The 24,547-nt window shown below is 34.0% G+C and overlaps 2 protein-coding genes across 2 annotated transcripts in view; one reads left to right on the forward strand and one right to left on the reverse strand.

The window, feature by feature from the left end:
* LOC135101053 (tetratricopeptide repeat protein 7B-like) overlaps positions 1–3,186 on the reverse strand; it is a 60,478-nt gene extending 57,292 nt beyond the window's left edge. The window contains exon 1 of the mRNA XM_064004627.1: positions 2,984–3,186. Within this exon, the coding sequence (XP_063860697.1) occupies positions 2,984–3,110 (127 nt within the window). The 5' untranslated portion in view covers positions 3,111–3,186. The remainder of the gene's footprint in view (positions 1–2,983) is intronic.
* Positions 3,187–3,364: 178 nt separating this feature from the next.
* Positions 3,365–17,200, forward strand: LOC135101467 (uncharacterized). The gene is made up of 5 exons (XM_064005452.1): positions 3,365–3,410; positions 8,878–10,075; positions 13,141–13,354; positions 14,875–15,013; positions 16,952–17,200. The coding sequence occupies exons 2-5, from the start codon at positions 8,884–8,886 to the stop codon at positions 17,102–17,104; spliced, it is 1,698 nt and encodes a 565-aa protein (XP_063861522.1). The 5' UTR covers positions 3,365–3,410; positions 8,878–8,883; the 3' UTR covers positions 17,105–17,200.
* The last annotated feature ends 7,347 nt before the right edge of the window (positions 17,201–24,547 follow it).

The raw sequence follows: 24,547 nt of genomic DNA on the forward strand, positions 1-24,547 counted from the left end.
ATCATGATAATGATAAAGAATAATCATTAATTTTGTGGCCCACTAAAAGTTGCTGCTTATTATGAATATAGACTATAAAACCTCCAATATGAATCTCTGACAACTGGTCACTGAGACCAGTTGTATCTCTGTGTCTGGATGACAGACACAAAGATACAAAATGGACATACACCCATTGCTCTCCATTACCAATTGTGACATGTAAAATTAGACGAGACTAATAGCAACCCTAATATTGTGCTCATTCATACAAATGAGAACACCAAAGAAAATCTAAGGCTGAAATGGCTTCAACCCCTTATATAAAACAACCTCTTATATAAAACAGAACTTACAAGAATCACACAAATATTTTCTTAAAAAACAATAGTTTCCCTTAAAAAAAAAAAAATCATAAATTTATAAGTGCCACTTCAGGTGTACATGAGTTCTTTACAATTTAAGTTTGTTTCGGAAGCACCAAAGTTATCCTTAATTTTAAACTGATACTGATATATTATAATGATCAAATTTACATTATCAATGGGTAACTTACTTATTACTGACTAGCACATCTAAGTCTACAGGAAAAGTTTAAAAGAATTTCTACTTATGAATCTTTTCCTACCTGCACAATAGGCAACAAATTCCAGTTATGGTGGTATTCTTTCATAAAAAAACTCATAATTATCAAACCAAATGCCGATTTAAGCCTTAGCCTTGGCGGACTGGACCATAAGGTATGTCATGGCCAGTCTTGCTTTGGTTAATTTCTGTGTCCTGCTGCACGACATAACTTTCCTACTCCTAGTTTAATTTCTGGCATTTCATAAATCTGAAGTCTCTGTGCAAGGCATATCTCTGGTGAGCATGGTTATGGTGTTTGTGATGAATACCGGAAAGTGTGCAAGGAGGCCTTCACTCCATTCATGTTTTTCTCTCTCCTTGGGGTAGAACAGTAATTTTTCCTGGTTGACTCAACAATACCACACTATCTGGGCTCGGACAAGGCCCCCTTTATCAAATCTTTAAAAAGACCATGCCACTGTTGCCTCCAGTGTAATGAATGAATAGGATGTGTTCTCCATTATGAAACACAGAGAAATTGATCTATTATAAATAAGGGAGGTGGACATGACCACAGTTCTAGCTCAAACCTGGCAGACTGGAAAGACAAGCCTTAGCTGACTGGACGATGATGTGCCTCAGTCAATCCTGCTTTGTCTCTTGTTTCTACATCCAGCTGCATGATAACTAACCCAAAAATATTTGAGAAAACACTACATTCAGTATTATTATACATATTCACCCATCCCACGGAAAAGAAAAAAGAAACATTATTCTCAGTGAAGTACTTGGGTCACATATAACACAGTGCTTACTGTCACAAATTGTTCATTCCTGAGATATCAATTTTGATCAAATTTACTGTTAAGGCAAGTTACATTAGGTTAGGTTGGTAAATTTATATTTTTTCACCTGTGTAACAATTTCAGATGAGACTACATTTTTCCGGTAGATTTTGATGTGCTTTGAATGAATTTAGTAACTGTTTCCATTGCAAATAAATATTTTTCTTATATATTCCCCCGCCCACACACACACACACACACACACACACACACACACACACACACACACACACACACACACGTAAATAAACAAAAATTCACAAAAAAAAAAAAACACTAAACTAAACCTAACCTACCTTAACGGTAAATTTGATAAAAATTAATATCTCAGGAATGAACAATTTGCGACATTAAAGATACACACCACTGTGTTATATGCAACCCAAGTGCTTCACTGAGAACAATGTTTTTTTTGCCATGAGACAGGTGAATATGTATAATAATATCGTTAGGTTTAATTAGGTTAGGTTAGGTTTAGTTAGGTTAGGTTTAGTTAGGTTCGGTTTAGTTAGGTTAGGTTTAGTTAGGTTAGGTTTAATTAGGTTAGATTTAGTTAGGTTAGGTTTAGTTAATGTTTTTTTGATGAATTTGTTTGTTTATGTGTGTGTGTCTGGAGGGGGGGCTATTTAAGAAAAAAAATGATTTGCAACGGAAACGGTTACTAGATTAATTCAAAGCACATCAAAATTGTATGAAATTATTAGACGAGTGAAAAATAAAAATTTATCCTACATTCTAATGCCTGAGGAGTCTATCAACTCCTGTAGCATGGTCAGAAATTATAATACTATATACGTTTTGTAAGCTAAAAGCAGCACAATACGTATAATGTTTGAGGTGACTACTCTCGACGCAACTTTGAGGTATATGCATCGAATCTGTTATTCGTTTTATTTTTAAGGTTGTGTCCCTGATATACATATACATATATATGTATATATATATATATATATATATATATATATATATATATATATATATATATATGGTAAATTTATAGTTTAAGCCAATGTCCCCAATCTCTACCCACGGCCCACGGCGTTATTATTAATTTCCGACAAGTAGTGTAATCATTAGAAATGATGTGAATAGTGAGAACAAAATGAGGTAGGTTATTACCACGTAGTGTGTAATGGCTTAAACTATAATAAAACCCTAACCTAACCTAACCTAACAACTAAAGTTCAGGCAACAATACACCATTTATGTTTACCTGTGGACTTAGAAAAAGTTGAGAGTGCTGTGCATTCCCAGGCTTATTGTGGCGTTATTATTAATTTCCGACAAGTAGTGTAATCATTAGAAATGATGTGAATAGTGAGAACAAAATGAGGTAGGTTATTACCACGTAGTGTGTAATGGCTTAAACTATAATAAAACCATATATATATATATATATATATATATATATATATATATATATATATATATATATATATATATATATATATATATGACCATACACACTGGAGTTTATGAATACGGACGTTTGGTCGACTCCAAAGTAGCCAGACTCAAAATAAAAGCTTCAGTTTATAGTTCCTGGGGCGTACACCAGTAACACAGTCTTTCTTGCAAGAATTTGTACATACCTAATCCAGGCTGGTTCCTTGCCTTCAGGTGCTCTGCTAGTTCAATCACCTTCTTCCAATTCGACTCCTCTCTGCTCCGCTCTATTTCAGTTTCTAAACGTTGTCCGCGAGTCACCTTGCCAGACATGGTGCCAACCTGACACTGTCACTGGCACTCTGAGTCTGACTGACAGCCTGCAGACGACGGTACTACAGCATTTCGGCCCCAGAGAAAGACGTCAACTAAACAAAAATTTAATTCATATTTTCAGAATGTATATATATATATATATTTCCATGTTATTTTCAGTCTTTCACTTGATGTAAATGCGATACATTATAATGATTTTTATTTTATTGTTATTATTATTATTTTTTTTCCCGAAGCTAAAGACTGTAACAGTCCCTAGTTCAAGACAAGGAACGTGGCGCTTCTCGCGGCTTGGGGGTTTGGCCTCAAATGTTTGTAAACAGTCCTAGTCTCTTCAGGTAGTCATTGTATGACAAACTCTAGCTCGACCATCACCAGTTCTGGTATAGTGCATATTTTTAGTTATCTGACTGAAGCTTTACTCTTGCATGTCAGCCAGTCATCGTCTTTGAGTTTTTTTTAGTCGCTTTGCCGTGCTGTTGTGTGCTGCATCTGTAATTAGTTAACCACTCTTAAGTACTCCTGCTAGTATTGATTGGAAAATGCAACACTGACTGATGACCTAGACCCTTATCATGGTAAATCAAGACCCCTTGGTCTGGGTTAAAGACTACTAGTCGCACCATTAACTGCTAGTGTCTGCGGCCTTGTCCACTACAATCTACTGGTGTCCTGTTCGCTCTTTATAATAAATGTTACGGAGCTTTGCCCACTTGACCATTAAAAAAGGATAAAATTTCAGGGTGTCCTGCTGCCGGGGAAAAACTGTCATGCAGTTAATGGTGAGGCAACCCCCAGAGACTAGTAGTCTTTAACCCAGTTTATCCCCCAGATCGCAAGCAACTCACACCATGATAGTGAACTAACTCGGATCAGATCTAGATATCAATAAATAAAGTGAAAGGGATAAACAAAAGCTTTAAATTAATAAAATTCATGCATTTAAGAAATAGTTTGTAATTAATTATATAATTATTAACAGATGTAAAACACAAGGTTAAAAGAAAATAAAAATTAAAATGTAGTAGTTGAAAAGTAAAAGTATAAAAGCTTTTAAAACAATAAAATTGATGCAGCCAAGAAATTTATGCAATTCATTATTAACAGACCTAAAATTACAAAGATGTAAAACAACAAGGTTAAGAAAAAAAAAAAAAAATAAGATGTAGTAGTTGTAAAACAAAAGCATAAAAGCTCTGAAAAAATAAAATTCACACATAACATTAAGACAATAACATTCACACATTCATGGCAGTGTAATGAGAAACTGCCTTCAGTAAGCTTTTAGCTGATCTGTGGCCATTAGAAAATTGGTCCCAAAGTTTTACAAGTTGTCCATGATGCTTGGTATATTTTGTTTTTTTTTGGTGTTGCAATACCTTTCCATCATTTAATAAATGCATTTGTAGTGTTCTGAGCTTTGCCTCATTATACATTAGTGTTATGAGTGAATAGAAATTAAATTGGCCTTTATATGCTTTCATATTAAATCTTTAGTGCCAACCTTCAATATCATTATTTGTTCTGACACTCCTTGCAAACACACATCAAGCTGTGGGAGGCCTCATCCATGTAGTGTTAATGTACTCTTAAGAGATTTAATAATGGTTGTGACCCATTTGCTTTTCTGTAACACCTTAGAAATGGTCCCTCTATTTGTTCAGCAGGCATGTATGGTAATGGAAGCAATTGTCTTAGAGATTTGTATGTTTCTTTGTCATTTGTATAGGTAGACTGAAGGCTGAGTTCTTGGACTTTTCTCCAAACTGCCTGTCCCCAGTGAAAGGCACAGCCTTGCATAACCACATCTGGGAAAATGTCTGGGATAGCCCACCAAACACTTGCCTCAAAATCAAGTATTACTTCTTGAACTTTTAATTGCCCTCCCAGGATTTCTTTAGTCTTACTGAATACTTTCTTGTAGTCTCTGCATCTTATATCAAACATTAAAGCAAATAAAAGAGGCATTCATTTTAAGTTTCCATCACATTACATGAATGCATGAATGTGTGAAGGGCCTCCTTGCAACTTTGAGTGTTCCATCAAAATACCATTTTTTGAGTTGGCAAGTAACTGAAACTGTTCCTGTGTTGCAAATAGTAAGTGACATGTGTCCTCTACGCATATTGTACTGTAGAAAGTTAGGTGCTGTATGTTCCTCATTAATTTCAAAGGTCAAGTCAACTGGCTCCACAGTTAACAGTTTTATTGTGCACTGCACATCACCAGTGAACACCAACACTTGTTTTCCTTTTAAATATGAATAACCAAAACTGTCTCTAAATTTATGTTTCCCTCTTTGTGAAGATGAAGATAGGTACTTTTCATACGTAATATCTTCTACCAATGCTTGTGTCTAATCAGGTGGATGGTCCTCAATAGAGTAGCCAGCACTGACATTCAACAAGTCATGCTCATTGAGAACTTCACAATTATGGTCTTCTAGTGCAGAAGAGCATGTGGCACACCTCCAGTGTATTTCCAGACTCTCTCTTACTGCTCTTGAATACTCCTCCCTTGTAATGTTGGTCTCACAAGCTCTGTGTTGCCAGAAAATGCATCTATCACACAGCAGTGCCTCCTGCAAAATTATTAAATTAATTTATAATAAAGGCAACTAGACCACATCACTATTTAAACATTTCCTGCTATTTTGTTTAATGTATTGTACTGCATCCATTGCCTTCAAGAATAGCACTATTAAATATAGACTAGGGTATGCAAAAGGTTTATGTGATGAAGTCATCTGATGCTGGAACATAATTTATATAGAGTTCAATAATTTACACATATATTGAATTTCTGTAATATACTAATAAATTGGGAAAATTCCACATAAAGCTGTAATCTCACCTGTTGGGGATGTACTGATTAGGCACACCAAACACTTGTTCATGGCGTGCTTACTATGGTCTAGAAATTAAACCTGGACTGGACATGAGTGAGGGTGGAAGATGGTTCAGATGATTTACCTAAGGTTTGGATCTTTAGTTCAAGTTGGAATAAATTATGATTCAAGTTTGTAGTAAAAAATAGCCAGAGGTGGTCATTCAGAATGGTCTGAGTTGGTTGAGATGATGGTCTGAGTTGGACCTATCCCCTTCAGCTCTCACTGCTTAAAATATATGGCATTTTGAAGGGAATAGCTAGTCTTCCAGGGCTTGTGGAATCATCAGTTAAATAAAAATGATTATATAAAACGTATTATTTTTTGGAGGGGATTGAGGCATGAAGGCATATTAGTTGTTTTTCTTTATTGGTTGTTATACTTAAAGATAAAGTAAAAAAATATACATTGGCCTTTTATAAGACCAGTTATGAAGTGAAATTTCACTATCTCTGGTGCTTTTTAGCACTAATTGCATGATTTTTACATTTGACAGCTTCAATATGTTTGTTATCCTAGTCTGTTGAGATAAAATGTAAATATGTTAACATAATGAGTTATTTTCTATTATTAACAAGAAACTTGTAGGCAGCATCTCTGGCAGCTGTCCAGGCTACAGATTACTCAATGAAGTGAGAATAAATTCCTTTGCCCATTGTTCAGAATCCACTATGTTAAGGCCACCTTCAATCATGTGGATTGCTTTCTCAGACCTATTCTGTTTTATCACGTATCTAAATGCAAGCCATTGTGCAGAGTATTTTAACCAGTATTTGCCGTACTTGCCATGTTCTCACACTGCCTTAAAGTACTTCATGAGAATATGATGATGTGTTGGAAGTCATGGCCCAAGCTGAGGAGGACATCCAGACACCTTTGCTTGATATGGTCACATCCTCCAGATGATCTTGGAAGCAAGAACAGGCACATTTTATAATCTCAGGAGACAAATCTTGAAACTTGAATGACCATTATGTCAAGAAATCTCATGGATTGAGATGGAGGAGTTTTTATCAATGAATTGCTGCACATTTGAAATGAAATTGCCACTCCTCACATTCTGTTCAGGTTGATCTTGTGTCTTTCTGGCAGCCACAGCCTTCACATCACATCAAAATATGAATCCACAAACTTCTTAATTCTATGGATTGCCCTCAATATAATGGTAACTTAAACTTGTCTATGATGTCGGTGTTGGTCATAACAGTAGAAATGGAGTGGATGATCACCTTCATTCTCCACTCCTCAGGGAACTCATAACCATCCAATCTCTTTGGGGTCTGCATTCTTTGAAGTCTTACAGATAACTGAGAATCTTGAATCAATAACAATGGTCCAGAAAATCTGGTTTTATCCTAATCCTTCCTATTTAAACTCCCACCAGTTCTACTTCCCCATCTTGTATATACAATGGAACATCAGTTACCAGATGTCTTCCTTTTCTAACAACTCAGTTTTTCAACAAAAAATTTAACCCATAATTGCTTCGGTTGCTATACCATAATTCGGTTTTCAAACAAAGTTACTTGATTTCAAATACTACAAGAAATAGCAAAAACTGCCATTTACTACTAATTTATAGTTTCTATAAATATTTTCTGTTTTTATATATTTGGAGGAGACACAGAGGGTAAGACAGTAATTCAGTCTTTGAAATGAGTGAAATGTGATCCCATTGAAGAACCTCGACATAAACAAATAAGGTTTGGTGCTTAGGAGTAATCCTGAACCTCCTGTGGCTCTCTCTATGACCCACAATGCCATTATTACTGCACAAATGCATTTTTCCAGTAGCTTTTACAAGCAGCAAGATGTCTAAGTGTTAAGATCACCTTAAATTTGGTGGTGAGTGGGTTGCTCCTCTCTATCTCACTCTGTAAGGCTTCCCTCACTTGATCAGTGACAAAGAAAATGCCTCCATGGTCTAAACAATATCTTTTGATGAGTTCTGTGTTACTAAGTTCATTCAAAACATCCTTTCTGGATAAAAAAAAAATTATAAACTGGAGATGTTGTGGAACAGCTGTCTTAGCTATGGGAGCGTTGGTCATTACCTGCTAAGACATGGTGGATGGGTGTCTGAGAACGGATTAATCTATTTTACATTGATTCCCATGGGGAAAATAGTTTAAGTTTTTTAACATTTTTTTATTTCAAATGACATTCAGGAACAAATTAAGTTAAAAAACTGAGGTTCTGCTGTATTTATACAATATTTATAATTTCCACATCTATTCTTCTCTCCATAGCAACGTGTTACCCTCAACACTTGAAACGGTCTACCTTCTCATGCATCTTACAAGTACAATAATTTAAAACTACAGTACTGTTGTTCTGCATTTATTACTGCATAAATCTCATTACCTTCATTAATCTCATTCATTCTCAGTTTTCAGTTTTTTTTTTTTTTTTTGGGGGGGGGAATCTTAATCTCATTTCATTCTCAATTTTTAGTCTTCTTGTGAATCAGTTACCAGGACAGTATCATATGTACACAGCATGTGATTTAGTCACTATTTTTCAGTCATTAGTATTCACTTGACTTGAACTCTTATTTAATATTCTTGCATTCTTCTCTTACAATACCAACCATATAAATATTAAACAACTAAGGGGTCTTTACACTTCCCTACCACAGTTGTGCTCCAATTGGAAAGCATTCATCCACACCATGGCCTACTTCAATACATGCTGTTATATCCACATGAAAATTTTTAACTTACTTTAACAATCTTTCACTTACCATGTGATGTGAAAGAGTGAATTTTCCTATTAGATTAAACACGAAAATGACTGTTATTAATGAAATACATAGTGCTTTGATGATGATGTTTGACCTTGAAAACTAAATTTCACTTTTATTCCTTTTCTTTCCAGGTCAAAATGCTCAGCCAGGTCTTTTGGAAAAATGCGGCTTGGTTACATAAGTTTAAGTGGAGGAGCACTTGCAAGTTTGAAGCTCGTCACATGAAGCAGTTTTGTACTCTAGATAATAATGAATCATTACTTGAAAATTTTGATTCTTTAGCTGTAAGTGATGGAAAAACAGCAAATCTGAATGAATCTAGTGAATCAGAATTTGCATACTTTGTTGATGAACAGTTAAAAGCATCTGAAGAAATTCCTCGACCCACACACAGAAAAACTTCTGTAAAGCAAATGCTGGCTTACACAAACAAAGTACTTTATGGTCCACTCCAAGAAACCTCAGCTCAAAGAAAGAGAAACATTGAAATAACAGAGGATGAAACTGAAGTCAGCCAAAAGACTGAAAAAAGAAAGAAAACCAAGAAGAACAAACCTGTTATGACTCTGCAACCTCTTATTTCAAGGCCAGAAAATGCACATCTCTTAGGAATCTTTCCTGGTGATGAATCAAAATCTGTTGATAAGTTTCATTATCAGAGAGTTAAGATAAAACATCAACATGAAACTGCTAGTTTTTCAGACTCAAGAAATGGTAGACCTAGAAATAAAATACTGTTATTCAAAAAATCAGGTAAAAATTCTGTAAAATATGAAAACTTTGTCTTTAATGATATCCCAAAGACTCAAAAAATATATGTATCATCTTGGAACCAAGAGGAGGACCAATGTAATAATGATGATAACACATGTGGTGAGTCTGAAACAATTAATGGTGATATTCTGTCCAAAAGCAATGCTGTCAAAAATAAGATTCCTGAGAGCACCTACTTAGCTTCTTGTTCCTCTAATGTTAAAACTGAAAGTGACCAAGAAATAGAACAGCTGGAATCATTCAGAGAAAAGTCTTTCTTGTTATCTGTTGATAATTCAAAATTTACATCAGTTCCAAGTATTATTGACTGTGAAATGATAGAAAGTTTTCCTCTGGAGAAGACAGAATCACCAGGTGTAGTGAGTAAAACTGCTATGAGCAAAGATGAAAATATTCTTACTATTGGAATGTTTGATGGTGGTTATCAGAAGCTTCCCAGTGTCAGCACAATACTAGAGGCCACAATGCCAGAAGATCAGAGAAGAATCCTAGACAGATGGAAGGCAAAGATGATCAAAGAGCTCGGTAAAGAGGGCTTTGAAGAGTATAGAAAAGGTGAGTGCTCTTTGTGAATTATGTCTCTTTTAAAGTATTATATTTGTTGACACTTGGTCTTGTTTTACATAAAAAAATAGGGAACTTTTACAAAGCTGGAAGACAGGTTAGGAGAGTCTTCTAAATGCCTTTCCCAGAAAAGAAAACAGGAGGACTGCAAATACAGTAAAATCAGCTTCATTGAACTTTACAGTAACTTTGTGTGAGACATTACCAAGAATAGTTGTTGGATGTTAAGTTGATCTAGAAGCTATCCCTTTCCTTCTCTACTTGCTGGGGCAGCTCATTGGTGCACTCTTGGCACTTTCTCAACTTTTTTCACTTTCAAGATATTTTCAGTCATAATATCAATTATCCTTGCTCCAAACTGATTTTTCAAGGTATCATTAGGATTATATATATATATATATATATATATATATATATATATATATATATATATATATATATATATATATATATATATATATATATATATATATATATATATATATATATATATAGACACACACACACACACACACACACACACACACACACACACACACACACACACACACACACACACACACACACACACACACACACACACACACACACACACATACATACATACATACATACATACAGTGAAACCTCTGTTATTGAACGTCTCCTTTTCCAAACAACTCGGTTTTCAAACAAAAGAAAATTGACTCATAATTGCTTAGGTTGCCATACCATAATTTGTTTTTTTTTACAAAGTTTCTTGATTTCAGATACTACAAGACATAGCAAAAGCTGTCATTTATTATTAATTTATAGCTCCTACAAATATTTCCTTTGTTTTTATATAGTTGGAAGAGAGACACAGAGGGCAAGACAGTTATTCAGTCTTTGAAATAAGTTAAATGTTATCCCATTGAAGAACCTTGATGTAAACAAACAAGGTTCAGGCCTCAGGAGTAATCCCGAGCTTCCTGTACCTCTCTCTATGACCCACAACGCCATCACTACTGCACAACTGCATTTTTTCTGTAGCTTTTCCCAGCAGCAAGATGTCTAAGTGCTATGATCACCTTAATTTTGGCGGTGAGTGGGTTGCTCCTCTCTGCGTCTCTCTAAGGCTTCCCTCACTTGATCAGTGACAAAGAGAATGCCAGCATGGTCTAAAGAATATCTTTTGTTGAGTTTTGTATCACTAAGTTCATTCAATACATCCTTTCTGGATAAATAAAATTCTAAGCTGGAGATATTGTAGAGTAGTTATCTTAGCAGTAGGAGCATTGGTCATTACCTGCTAAAGACATAGTGGACGGGTGTCTGAGAATTGATTTATCTGTTTTACATTGATTGCTATGGGGGAAAATAGTTTCAGTTTTCTAACATTTTGGATTTGGAACAGCATTTAGGAATGAATTAAGTTTAAAAACTGAAGTTCCACTGTATATATATATATATATATATATATATATATATATATATATATATATATATATATATATATATATATATATATATATATATATATATATATATATAATTTTTATTATTTCTCATGAAGATGATGATGTTATCAGATTATAGATAAGGCAGAATGGTAAACACTTTTATCCCAAGCTGTAGGCACAGGCACAAGACAACAGCAGTTCAGCTTCATGAGGATAAATGCATATTGTCTTTCACCAACAGCTTGGGATAAAAATTTACTGATCACTCTTGCTTTATGTAAAACAGAATAACACCATCATGTTCAGGCAAATTTCCTCTATCACCTAATATTGCTTATATTTACAGGAACATGACAGTTTCATGAAAAAGCAACATAGAATATTCTCAATTCTATCCATCTTTGAATTTAACTTTCATCATCTCAGTTATTTTTGTAATTTCCAACTTCGTTCTAACACATTCATAATCTGTCATTCTTCCACCCAGTGATCCAGTGATTAAGAAACAAAGTAAGTATTGCACAAATTAGGGAGATACAGAGGAAAAAAGTAAAGCTTGTAGTGTGGAGAGACCATTAATTGCACCAGGCAGAAGACAGGCCAACTGGGCTGTGAATCAATGAATGACAAGTTTTCATGAGCCTTTGTCCAATTAGCAATGGGATTACAAAAGTAGCTGAATCTCCAATTGGAATCTATGAATGAGTGAAGTATAGTTTAACCTCCTCCCTTGGTCTTGCAGTGCAATTATGAAACAAAAAAATGCTTGTGAACATTGATATTAGTGTATAGTGTAAGAAATTAAGTGAGCATTTAGTCATCTGTTTGTTTTCACAGTATTAACATAAGATTGATGAATTTTAGTGTCTCTCTGTCTGGCAGGTGCATTATTATAACCATGAATTTATATTTTACTTGATGGTAACAGAGTGTTCAGTTCATAAGGAAGTGGTAGATGAAGCGAACAAGTGTAAATGGGGAAAATACTATACAAACTTGATTGGTGATAGATAATGAGTAAGAGTAAGGCAGTGGTGATTATCAAGTGTTTGCATTAACTATGAAAATTATCAGTAAATTAACAAAAGACAAGTGAAGAGTATGGAGTGATATGTTGCTAGTTTATGATTCCAAGTTTATTTATAAGTTTGCAAACCCATGAGTGAGTCATTCTACATCCAAACTTTAATTAATCTAATCCAGACTGCAGCAATGCTCAGAAATTGCTCTCTAGAAAGGTTTGTCATTTTGTAATAAGCATATTTTCAGATTACACAAATTATGCTGAGGTATTATTTGTTGTGCCTAAGTTATAGTCTGACATTTACATTGTTACCAGTCTCTCATCAACTTCTGCACAAAATTCCACTTGTGTTATTCCAAGTGACATGATTTTATTTGCTCATGAAAACAATTAAATTTTGAAATTTGAAATTTTGTTGGGAATTTTATAGTTCAAATACCTATGTCAGATGACTTGTGTTTTTATAAGTTCCACTACCCAACCAGTTATATCAAAACCACTTGTAGTTAACTCAGCACTTCATCCTACATAATTAAATTGTCATGTTTTCTCAGATAAAGTACACTGAATTACACATAATGTTTTCAAAAGATTTTATTATTTTTTTTCAGGGCTTTTTGAGAAGGGTAAACTACTCCATGGCTGCATACAGTCAGAACTGACTGGTATAAGCCCTTCATTGGAAAACATGCCAACTGTACAAGGGTTTTGGACCAGCATTTCCCATGTCCTGCCAAAGATCTCTAGTGTATCTGTCCTAGAAAGCCGGTTGGTCCATCCATATCTTTACTACCAAGGAGCAGTGGACTGTGTAGCTGCCTACAAGTAAGGCCCAGTATCCTACCTTGCCTGCTGTGCATGATCATTGCTTTCAGTTATTATTATGATGCTGCTGATTATTTTTTATTAATTAATCAATTTATTTATTTATCTATTCATTATTATTATCTTATTGTTGTTGTTATTATTATTACTATCCCTTCATATCTAAGAAGGGATAGTAGTGCAATGCTCATACTTATAGAAGGGATAGTAGTACAATGCTCATACTTATAGTATGGGAGTAACAAGACAAAAAGAGATTGAATGGAATGGAGATGAGATGTCTAAGGAGTAGGTGAGCGACTGATCCCTGTAAAGTGAAGGCAGAAGTACTGTATTTATGGCTTATAAGACTCACTTTTTTTTCCCAAATGATACCCTGAAAAATACCCATGCGTCTTTCAAGATGAATCTTATAGAAGGTTGGCGTATGTAGCTATTCATCTCAGCCTCTTATACATATGATATGACCATAACCTCAGTACTTGTTTAAAACATTTAGAATACCATAATGTATTCTACAGTTGTGCCATGTTTTTTTTTTTTTTTTATGTAGAAGGGACACTGCCCAAGGGCAACAGAAATCCATAAAAAAAAAAAAAAGCCCACTGAGATGCCAGTTCCAGAAAAGGATCAAAAGCAGTAGTCAAAAACTGAAGGATAAGTGTCTTGAAACCTCCCTCTTGAAGGAATTCAAGTCATAGGAAGGTCGAAATAGAGAAGTAGGCAGGAATTCCAGAGTTTACAAGAGAAAGGGATGAATGATTGAAAATACTGGTTAACTCTTGCAGTAGAGAGGTGGACAGAATAGGGGTGAGAGAAAGAAGAAAGTCTTGTGCAGTGAGGCTGTGGGAGGAGGGGAGGCATGCAGTTAGCAAGATCAGAAGAGCAGTTAGCATGAAAATAGTGGTAGAAGACAGCTAGAGATGCAACAATGCGGCGATGAGAGAGAGGCTGAAGACAGTCAGTTAGAGGAGAGGAGTTGATGAGATGAAAAGCTTTTGATTCCACCCTGTCTAGAAGAGCGGTATGAGTGGAACCCTTCCCCCCCCCAGACATGTGAAGCATACTCCATATATGGACGGATAAGGCCCTTGTACAGAGTTGGCATGGTGGGGGGTGGGTAAGAAAAACTGGCGGAGATGTCTCGGAACACCTAACTTCTTAGAAGCTGTTTTAGTTAGAGATGAGATGTGAAGTTTCCAGTTCAGATTATAAGTAAAAGACAGACCGAGGATGTTCAGTGTAGAAGAGGGGGACAGTTGAGTGTCATTGAAGAAGAGGGGATAGTTGTGTGGAAGGTTGTGTTGAGTTGATAAATGGAGGAATTGAGTTTTTGAGGCATTGAACACTGTGACTGTAATTGCATAGAATATCACTGCATTTATATTATTGTATTTAAATTGAATTTTACATATTTTATATCTATTGAAGAATTATTTAATATTCCTTTGAATGTGAGATGAATTTAGAATGATTTTATTTTATAATACTTATTATAATATTTTTTTTCTCTTTTTCAGAGGGATGCCGGTGCTAATAGACTGGAAGACTTCTACTAAACCCAAGCTAACACTGAAAGCTATGTATGATAATCCATTGCAGGTTGTAGCATATCTTGGTGCCCTCAATTATGATAACGGTTATCAACTTTCTCTTCAGGTAAGAAAATTAAGTTTTCTTTCATATCCACTGTAATGATTGATGCATGTTGTAATGGAAATTACAGTGAAAGAAGATACAAAAGATAATGACCAGACAAGCTTTTGATTTACAGTGGTGTATCAAGTTCATCCAGTACAAATCAGATTTGCAGTCGTGTGAATTGCCTTTATAAAAGCTTATATATATACATTAAAATCCCTCTCATCCGGCATTTGAGTATCCGGCAGCTTCAAGTATCCGGCACATTTTTCCCTGAGCCTTAAAATCAATAAAAAATCAATGTGTACTCATAAAATCGATTAAAATTCCCGCACGATGCATACTTTGTTCCATCGCCACCAGAGCGCACTGCTTTGCACCACCCGCGGCCCACTGCACTGTGTTTACTCAGTGACTCAGTCTCGCGTGTGCACTGTTTATTGCCTGACGCCTTCATCATGCCTAAAGTTGTAGAAAAGAGGAAGCATGTTGTGCTTACACTTAAGCAGCTGATAAGATCAGCTGCTGATTAAGATCAGCTGATCTTTGTTATGGTAAGATGCGTGAGTGTAGGGTGGTGATTGTGGACATAATTTCACTTCTATTCAAGTATCCGGCAATATTCAAGTATCTGGCATGTTGGCGGTCCCGTTGATGCCGGATAAGAGGGATTTTACTGTAGTTGAACTTATGATTTTTAGAATATATATATAAGTGTTAAAACAATGTCATATGGAGAAATGATGGCTTGACCACAAAACCACTGTTGATAATGGAGCTGAATACCTTTTTTATTTCAGAATTGACACTGAAGTGGTTCATTGAAAATAAATATGGTTTAATTTTTGGTAACCGTCAAATATTGCTTATAGTATACATTTTTTACAATGCTTTTGACTTCCAGTATATTTACTGGAATGTAAGTGTATCTTAATTAATTCAGATTTGCTTACCTTATTGGATGAAATCTGAAACACATTGATCAAAGCATTGAATCTTACATTCAGCATACAACTGACCACTGATCTCTACAGTTTTTTTTTTATGTGTGTTTGCATGGTTGTGCAGCGCATTACTTCTTGATTGGTGATATCTTGTACGGTGTAATAATAATATTGTTAAAAAACAAACATTGCATTGTTGTTATAGATAATGTTTACAAATAGGTTCGGGAAGGAGGTTTGTCAGGTGCAGACTGACTTTCCGTGGCAGTTATAAGGCATCAAAATGCAACATAGTTTAAATTTTCAGGATTTTTCCACCACATTTAAAAATAAATAAATAAATCAGACTGTATAGTAATTTTAATTACAAAGTATTGTATTAAAGAATTTTTACTGTGTGATCATCAATTTGCTCTCAACTTTTTCCTTTTATCTGTTGTTCTTAATGTGAAATATCACATATGAAGCTCAAGCAAACAGAAAATTAAATCACCAAAATGTGCAATGTAGTACATTAACACTGGACAAATAGGGTTCATCTGTAGATGAAAATGCAAATTGCTAAGTTGTTATGTGTCACATGTCTAATTTTTCACGTTGGTCTGTTTTGATGTACCTTCTACCATTGGTATATCATCATCCACTGATGGAGAGGCAGTGGCTGAGTGGTCTGGGAATGGAAATAGTGGACACAGGGTCCTAATGATACTTGAAATTAAAACTGGAGAGTTGGCTACACTAGAAGGGTTTAACTGAGAATTGAGACAAGAATGATGGTATAATGGGAACTTAAATTTTTCGTATTTCTCATTTTGGTAGAAATGGAGTATTCATTGTTTAATAGAGAGTGAGAAGAGCAGTGGGAAATATTGAGATACTTAAAACCTTACTATCTCAATATAATCCCTAATGCTTATTTAAAAAAGTCATCTTGACAAAAAAAAAAAAAAAAGCTTGTGTATTTCATATCTTTTACATTACCCACTACACAAAATTTCTGTTTTATTTTCAGGTGCAGTCAGCCATGTTGGTGGTTGCATATGACACTGGGCTGCCAGCACATGTTCATATCATAGACAAGGACAAGTGTCAAGCATACTGGAAAGTGTGGTGTGCCAGACTAGTTCAATTCTGGAGGCAGTTGGAGATTAAGGAGTCTGTATGATGTAAGCTAACATGTATTATGATAAATTTTGTTAATTCCTAAACATGTAGAGTACATGATCTTCCTTTGAACGATAAATATAAATTGTAATGGTAATGATTTTTTTTCATTGCATGTAAGGAAAAATAAGGGTGGTGAATTATGAACAATTATGTAGTCTTAAAAAGTGATGAGACTGGGAAACAAACCCAAACCTTTCATTAAACCTTTAGAAATTTCTATTTATATCACATGCTTCCAACTTGTTACAGGACAAAAACCTTTTTAAACCTTCCTAACACCTAGCATCTGATCCTCCTCTATTCTGGCACTCTTTCCTCTCCATTGGGATCCTCTGATCATAGTCTCATATCTGTATCTTGTCTTATTGGTCCAATATCTCCTCAGGATTCTCCAAGATGGCTGTGCCTCTTCTGTTTTACCTGTGCTAATTTTTTGGGGAAATGAGGAGGTATTATTTTGACATACCATGGAATAACTGCTGCTTCTGTGTCTGGGACCCATCCTGGTATGCTGAATGCATAACAAAAATAATTGTATCTAGCATGGAGGTGTGCATTCCATACTCTTCTAAATTTTCTAAACCTTGGTTTAATGCAGCCTGTCCTTGTGCCATAAATGATAAGGAGGTGACCCACAAATAGTAGTATCTGACTCCTTCATCCCCTGAAACTCATGTGCATCATGTTTCTGCTTAGAATCATGTCTGTGTAGGTTCACTTTGGAAAAGGTAAGTAGCTGTGACAAGGGCATGACTATAAGGAAGAAATGAAGAGAATAAGGCAACTTGTTGAATGTGGTCAAAATCAGTATTAAAGATTAAGTCCAAAATATTGCCCGAATGAAAGCAGGTTCCAATTCAATATTCAGTAGTGAAAATTGAGTTTGAAAAGATCTAAAAACTTGAAATCAGTATCTGTAATATTGTAATTAGTGATTGAATCCAAGAGATTGAGGGTAGGTTGAAATTGCCCAATATTACAAGGTCCTAGCCAGCACAAATGTAGATGAAGTCAATTAAAGCAATATTGTCCACATAGGTGTCAGAGGAGAATGATATATTGTCAAAATGAACAAGTTACAAGGAGGGATATGAAAGGTTAGGTTGTCAGGAACTGGTATAACTTGGGAAGTAAACACAAGAAATTATAATATCCTTAACTCGGGTACAAACACTGTGCCAAAGATTAAAGGACAGAAAATTATCCGTGTACAAGGAGTAGGCATTAGTGCTTACAACAGTATCAAAGATATCTAGTTGAAGCCAGGATTCAGTAATAGGAAAAAAGACTGCTATATTTTCATCATGACAAATCTTATTCATACTCAAAAACTTCTTTTGACAGACTATTCCTGTTAGATGGAACAATATTTAAACTGAAGCTGTGAGGGAGTGCTGAGGATTGATTTTTTTTGAGACAGGAATAGCACAGGAAGCAGGGGAATTGCATCAGAGTTGAGTCGCCATAGGAAGTTTGGGACAGACTCCAAAGGCCTCAGTGAGCCTGACTATAGAGGCACCACAGGAGCTCTTTCCTGGGCCTTACCAGAGGCTTCCACAGAAAGCAGGGGTCACAACAGTGTTCCCCATCAGCGATATCAGTGTCCACACATAGGGCTACATACCTTTTTAACCTGATTTATTCATTGAGCAACCTATGGACATTGACATAACATAGTCTGTGACTGTTGGTTGGATGTTATCAGAGAGCTTCTCCCCGTTTGAATGTCAAATCCTCTTGGCACAAATAGGTCCTGTTTGATGGGTTCCGTTTCTTCGAGGACAACAAATTAGAGTTGAAAAGGTGAGACCCAAATTTACTTGAGAGAGAGAGAGAGAGAGAGAGAGAGAGAGAGAGAGAGAGAGAGAGAGAGAGAGATTCAACATCAGAACCAATGCATCAGGTTATTTCAGAACTCACTGACCATGACATTCAAATCATAGATGCCGACCTCAGACCTACCACACAAAAAAACAATGACCCAGACATATTTTCCTTTATTCAAGAGTGTATGAGCTCAAAAGAATATTTTATATATGCACAATGTCTTTTTAAGTAAGGAGAAAGTCTACTACCGTATTAGAAAAAAAAAAAAAAAGAATGTGAAATTACTCGTAAACTAATCGTCACATTTTTATACACGTGCTATGAAAGCGTAAAAAGAAAAAAGTATATATATATATATATATATATATATATATATATATATATATATATATATATATATATATATATATATATATATATATATATATATATATATATATATATATATATATATATATATATATATATATATATATATATATATATATATATATATATATATATATATATGAATAAATAAAGTAATTCTGGAGTAACGTAGAATGAAATCTGAAGTAGAATATTTGAATCTAAGATAATTTTCCTCATAATCTAAAGTAATTGTGAAAATTTATTTTGTGGTGCTGGCGAGTGAGTCACCGCGGGAACGACCCAGGAGACGCCGGAGACGCTGGAGTCCATCAGAGACTGTACCTGAAGCTGTTTTGTTGAAAATTAGCGATGATAGTGTTAAGAATTCTCTCTTGTTTCTGGTAGCAGTAGGTATGACAGTCCTGTGCGTGGACTGGAGGTGACACCATCTGTGCCTTAGACAGTACCAAACAAAGACCCCTCATGCCAAGTGTGTGCCATTTGGGTCGAGAGTGTGTGCCTTTAACATAGTGCATGTGACTTTGTGGTTCTGAGACAATCTGTGCCGTGTTGAGAGTGGTGTCTTGTGCCGTACCGTGTGATTCAACAAATGTGTGTGTGAGAACCGTACGTAATTTTCCCGCCTGGTGTGGCCGCCGATGTGATCCTCGCTATGTGATGTATCTGCCCTTCGGACAATGAGGCTTCAGGGGCAGTAGGGGTTTTGTAACAATAACATAACTAATATACATACCCAAAATATAATGATTTATCATAATGATAGTAATGATAATAATAGTAATAATAGTAATAATTTTGAACATTTTCATTGAACATTATTATGATATTATGATTAAAAGTTATTGAGATGAATTTACAATTTTTGTAGTCAATGCAAAACTGACTGGGTAGTGAAGTGAGTGAGAGAAGCTGGTGGCTGAGATTGTATAGTGGTTAGTACATTACGTAGTGGCCGCAATAACCCAGGTTCGAATCCTGGTCACGGTATGAAGTGTTTCACGACTCGTGAGGGTTAGGTATGAGAATTTTAGTGGCACGAAAGTGAGGTTGTGGCCTCCATTTCTACTTCGCAGGGCCTTGCAGTCTTATTTTTCCCAGATAATTTTTCTTGGGTTCCTAACCAACATCCAAACAGAGTTGAAAAAAAAAGGCGAGTCCTTTTTATGAACTTCTCATTCAGTGATTAATAAGGGACTATGAATGAAAACAAGCATCTTGCGGTATGTTGTTACCGATGCGGGGACTGATCAATCATACGTTGCTATTATTACCTATCAGTGGTAATATGTGAGATCATTTTGATGAAGTGAGGATTTTGCTGCTGCTGCACGATTTTTCAGTGTACAAAAACTCGCCATCGTGGTTAGTTTATCACCATGAACCTGATCATGTCCCTGTGGACACAGCATGAGCCAGTGACTGTTGCCTGTCCCCCGATGCTGCTGGTCTGGTGTGGTCTATTTATAGCAGGTATGCAGCGCTTCATGTTGCTGTGTAGATATAAGTGAAAAATGGCCATATATCTGTGCATGCTCTCTCTCTCTCTCTCTCTCTCTCTCTCTCTCTCTCTCTCTCTCTCTCTCTCTCTCTCTCTCTCTCACACACACACACACACACACACACACACACACACACACACACACACACACATACTCGTATATATATATATATATATATATATATATATATATATATATATATATATATATATATATATATATATATATATATATATATATATATATATATATATATATATATATATATATATATATATATATATATATATATATATATATATATATATATATATATATATATATATATATATCCTGACCTAAAAAAAAAGGAAAAACACTATCGATTAATATATCATTTTTTTTTTCCTATATCAATATTCTCCTACATTTCATGATTAAACATTCTGTAATTTTGAAGGAAAGGTTTAAATGGGAATAAAAAAAAAAAGAAATATATATATATATATATTTAAATATATATATATATATATATATATATATATATATATATATATATATATATATATATATATATATATATATATATATATATATATATATATATATAGGTCCAGATCTTAAAAAAAAAAAATATATCTTTTTTTTATTTGATTATAGTGATTATAGGGTATGTTGCCTTAAAAAAAAAAAAACATTGTACGTATTTATAATATTCTTTTGTGAGCTCATAGGAGCTATGTGTAAATAATGACCATATTTCACTTTTAAACAAAATTAGGACACCTCCCCTCCCCCACCCAAAAAAAAAAAAATAAATAAATAAAATTAATTTATATATGATTTTTATATCAATATTCTTATTTTACTTTTCATGACTTAATTGCAAACATTTTTGAATTTTTGTTTAATCTTATTTTAAAAAATGAAAAAATTTAAATTAAAAAGTTAGTATCTCATAATAGGGATACGTTCCATACTTAAAGAAGAATCACTGTCGAAGTGTAAAATATTCGTTTCAGTTCTAAAGTGTTGCGTAAATAATCATATTTCACTTTAAAAAGATAACAGATAGTTAAGAAAAACACACTTCATCACACTTTATACTTTTTGTATCAATATTCTTCTTATACATTTCATAATTAAACGTAATGTAATTCTGAAGGAGAAGTTTTAACCGCATTTTTTAAGAGGGCCCGAACGTTAAAAAAAAAAAAAAAAAGGAAAAATGAATAAAAATTTTCATCTGATTATAGGGATATGTTCCTTTCTTAAAGAAGAACCATTGTGGATATGTAAAATATTCTTTTGAGTTTTTAGGACTGGTGCTTAGATAATAACCATATTTCACTTTTAAACGGAATTAAGACTAAGAAAAAGCACACTATTGGTATATACTTTTTATATCAATGTTTTTTTTTCTTTTACGTTTCATGATTTAATCATGTGTAATCTTATGGTAAAATTTTTAATCGCAAAAAGTTTTGAATATTTTTTTTGTAAAAAAAAAAAAAAAAAAAAAAAAAAAATTGAATCTCAAATTTCTCTCTGATAATAAGGCTGCGTTTACACCAAGCGAATCGAATCGATTCAATTCATGGAGAATCATCCCAATTCATGATTCGTCATGATTCGATACGTTAAATTCAATGGAATTGTTTACACCAAGCGAATCGAGTCAATTCAAATCATGGAGATTCATGGCGATTCAGAATCACTGATGCGCGCGGTCCCATTTTTTCATCAGTCAAGGCGAGTCAGCCGAGCAGGAAGCATCATGCATGTGGAACTCCTCATCAGTTTAGTGCAAGAACGACGTGCTATTTATGATCCTAGTGATCCTATGCACCGTAATCGTGATGTAATTGCTGCATTATGGACTGATATTGCTACAGAAATGAAATTGGTATTCTGCTTCTTGATGGAGGGTCCCATCAACTCAACCAACATCTTAAATTGTTCTGTGGTCATCCTAAAGAAGTCATAAAACTTCTCCGGATTATTGACCAAATCTGGGAACAAATGTCCAAAGCTCCCAAATTCAGGTCTTCTAGAATTTATTGGATGCACCCATATTCGTTGCCTCCGCCTCCGTCTACGCTTTCTCAGCCACAGCAACAATGCTATTTCTGCAACAGCAAAGACGTCCATACTCCTCGAAGGCTGCCTTGGTACTGAATGATGTGTTAATCAGATTCAGTCGGTTGGAACTATACCGATTCAAAATGACTCGAGTCAAATGATTCTCCATGAATTGAATCGATTCGATTCGCTTGGTGTAAACGCAGCCTAAGGTCATGTTCCTTACTTAAACTGGAACTTTTGTAGACTTGTAAAATATTCTTTTGAGTTCTTATGAGTGGTGCGTAGATAATAATCATATATCACTTAAAAAAAATAAATAAAAATAGACAGTTAAAGAAGTACTTTATCGTTTGACATATGGCTTTTATATCATTCTTCTTCTAAATTTCACGATCATACATTCTGTAATTTTGAAAGAAAAGTTTTAATAGCATTTTTTTTATTATTTATTTATTTATTTATTTATTTTTGTACAGGTCCGGACCTGAAGAAAAGACAAAAAAAAAAAAAAAATTGAATCTCAGAATTTTTTTTATCTGATTATAAGGATATGTTCCTTACTTAAAGAATGACTGTTGTACATATGTAAAATATTTTTTTGATTTCTTTGGAGTTGGAGTTGGAGTAGATAATAACCATATTTCATTTTTAAATGAAATTAGGTCACACACACTCACACACACACAAAAAAAAAGAAAACACTTGATTGATTGATATATAGTTTTCATATTAGTATTCTTCTTCTACTTTTCGAAATTTAAATATGTGTAATCTTAGAAGAATATTTTTAATTTAATTCTTAATATAGTTTTTACCTTAAAAAGAGTGGAAAAAATGTTCAATTTAAAAATTACTATGTTTCTTACTTAAAGAAGAACCACTGTAGACATGTAAACTATCGTTTTGACTTCTTATGAGTGATCCGTAGATGATAACCGTTTTTTTTTCACTTTTAAAAGAACTTTAGACAGTAAAAAAAAAATATAAAAAAACTCACTTTATTAACTGATATACTATACTTTTTTTTTTTTTTTTCTTCTTTTATCAATATTCTTTTCCTACATTTCATGATTGAACAGGCTGTAATTTTGAAGGAAAATTTCAATCACATTTTTTCCTTTTTTTCTTTTTTTTTTCTTCTTTTTTTGTAGGTCCAGACCTTAAAAGGAAGATAAAAAAAATTGAATCACAATATTTTTATGAGATTATAGGGATGTGTTCCTTACTTAAAAAAAAAAAAAAATGATTGTATGTAAAATATTGTTTGACTTTTAAACGAAACTGGGACACTAAAAACACTCTTTATTGATTGATATAAATTTTTGATGTTAATATTCTTCTGCTACTTTTCATGATTTAATCATGTGTAATCTCCGAGAAAAATTTTTAATCGCAAATTTTTTATATTTTTTATTTATTTATTTATTTATTTATATTTTTTTTTCCTGTCCGGATATATATTAATAAGGATATACTGTGTTTCTTTTTGTTAAATGCATGGTAAAGTTTGTTTTCTTGCTATCTGTTGGAAAAAAAATGGGAATTATCTTCAAGTCCTTTATACTAATGAATGGACTGCTGTAATAGTGAAATTAGTGAATAAAAGTGGGTAGAGCAATTACTTTTTACATATTTCTTCAGGTTTTATGTTATCTTTTGTGATAATATTGTGAATAATT

This window comes from Scylla paramamosain, chromosome 6, assembly GCF_035594125.1.
Source record: "Scylla paramamosain isolate STU-SP2022 chromosome 6, ASM3559412v1, whole genome shotgun sequence".
Lineage (NCBI taxonomy): Eukaryota > Metazoa > Arthropoda > Malacostraca > Decapoda > Portunidae > Scylla > Scylla paramamosain.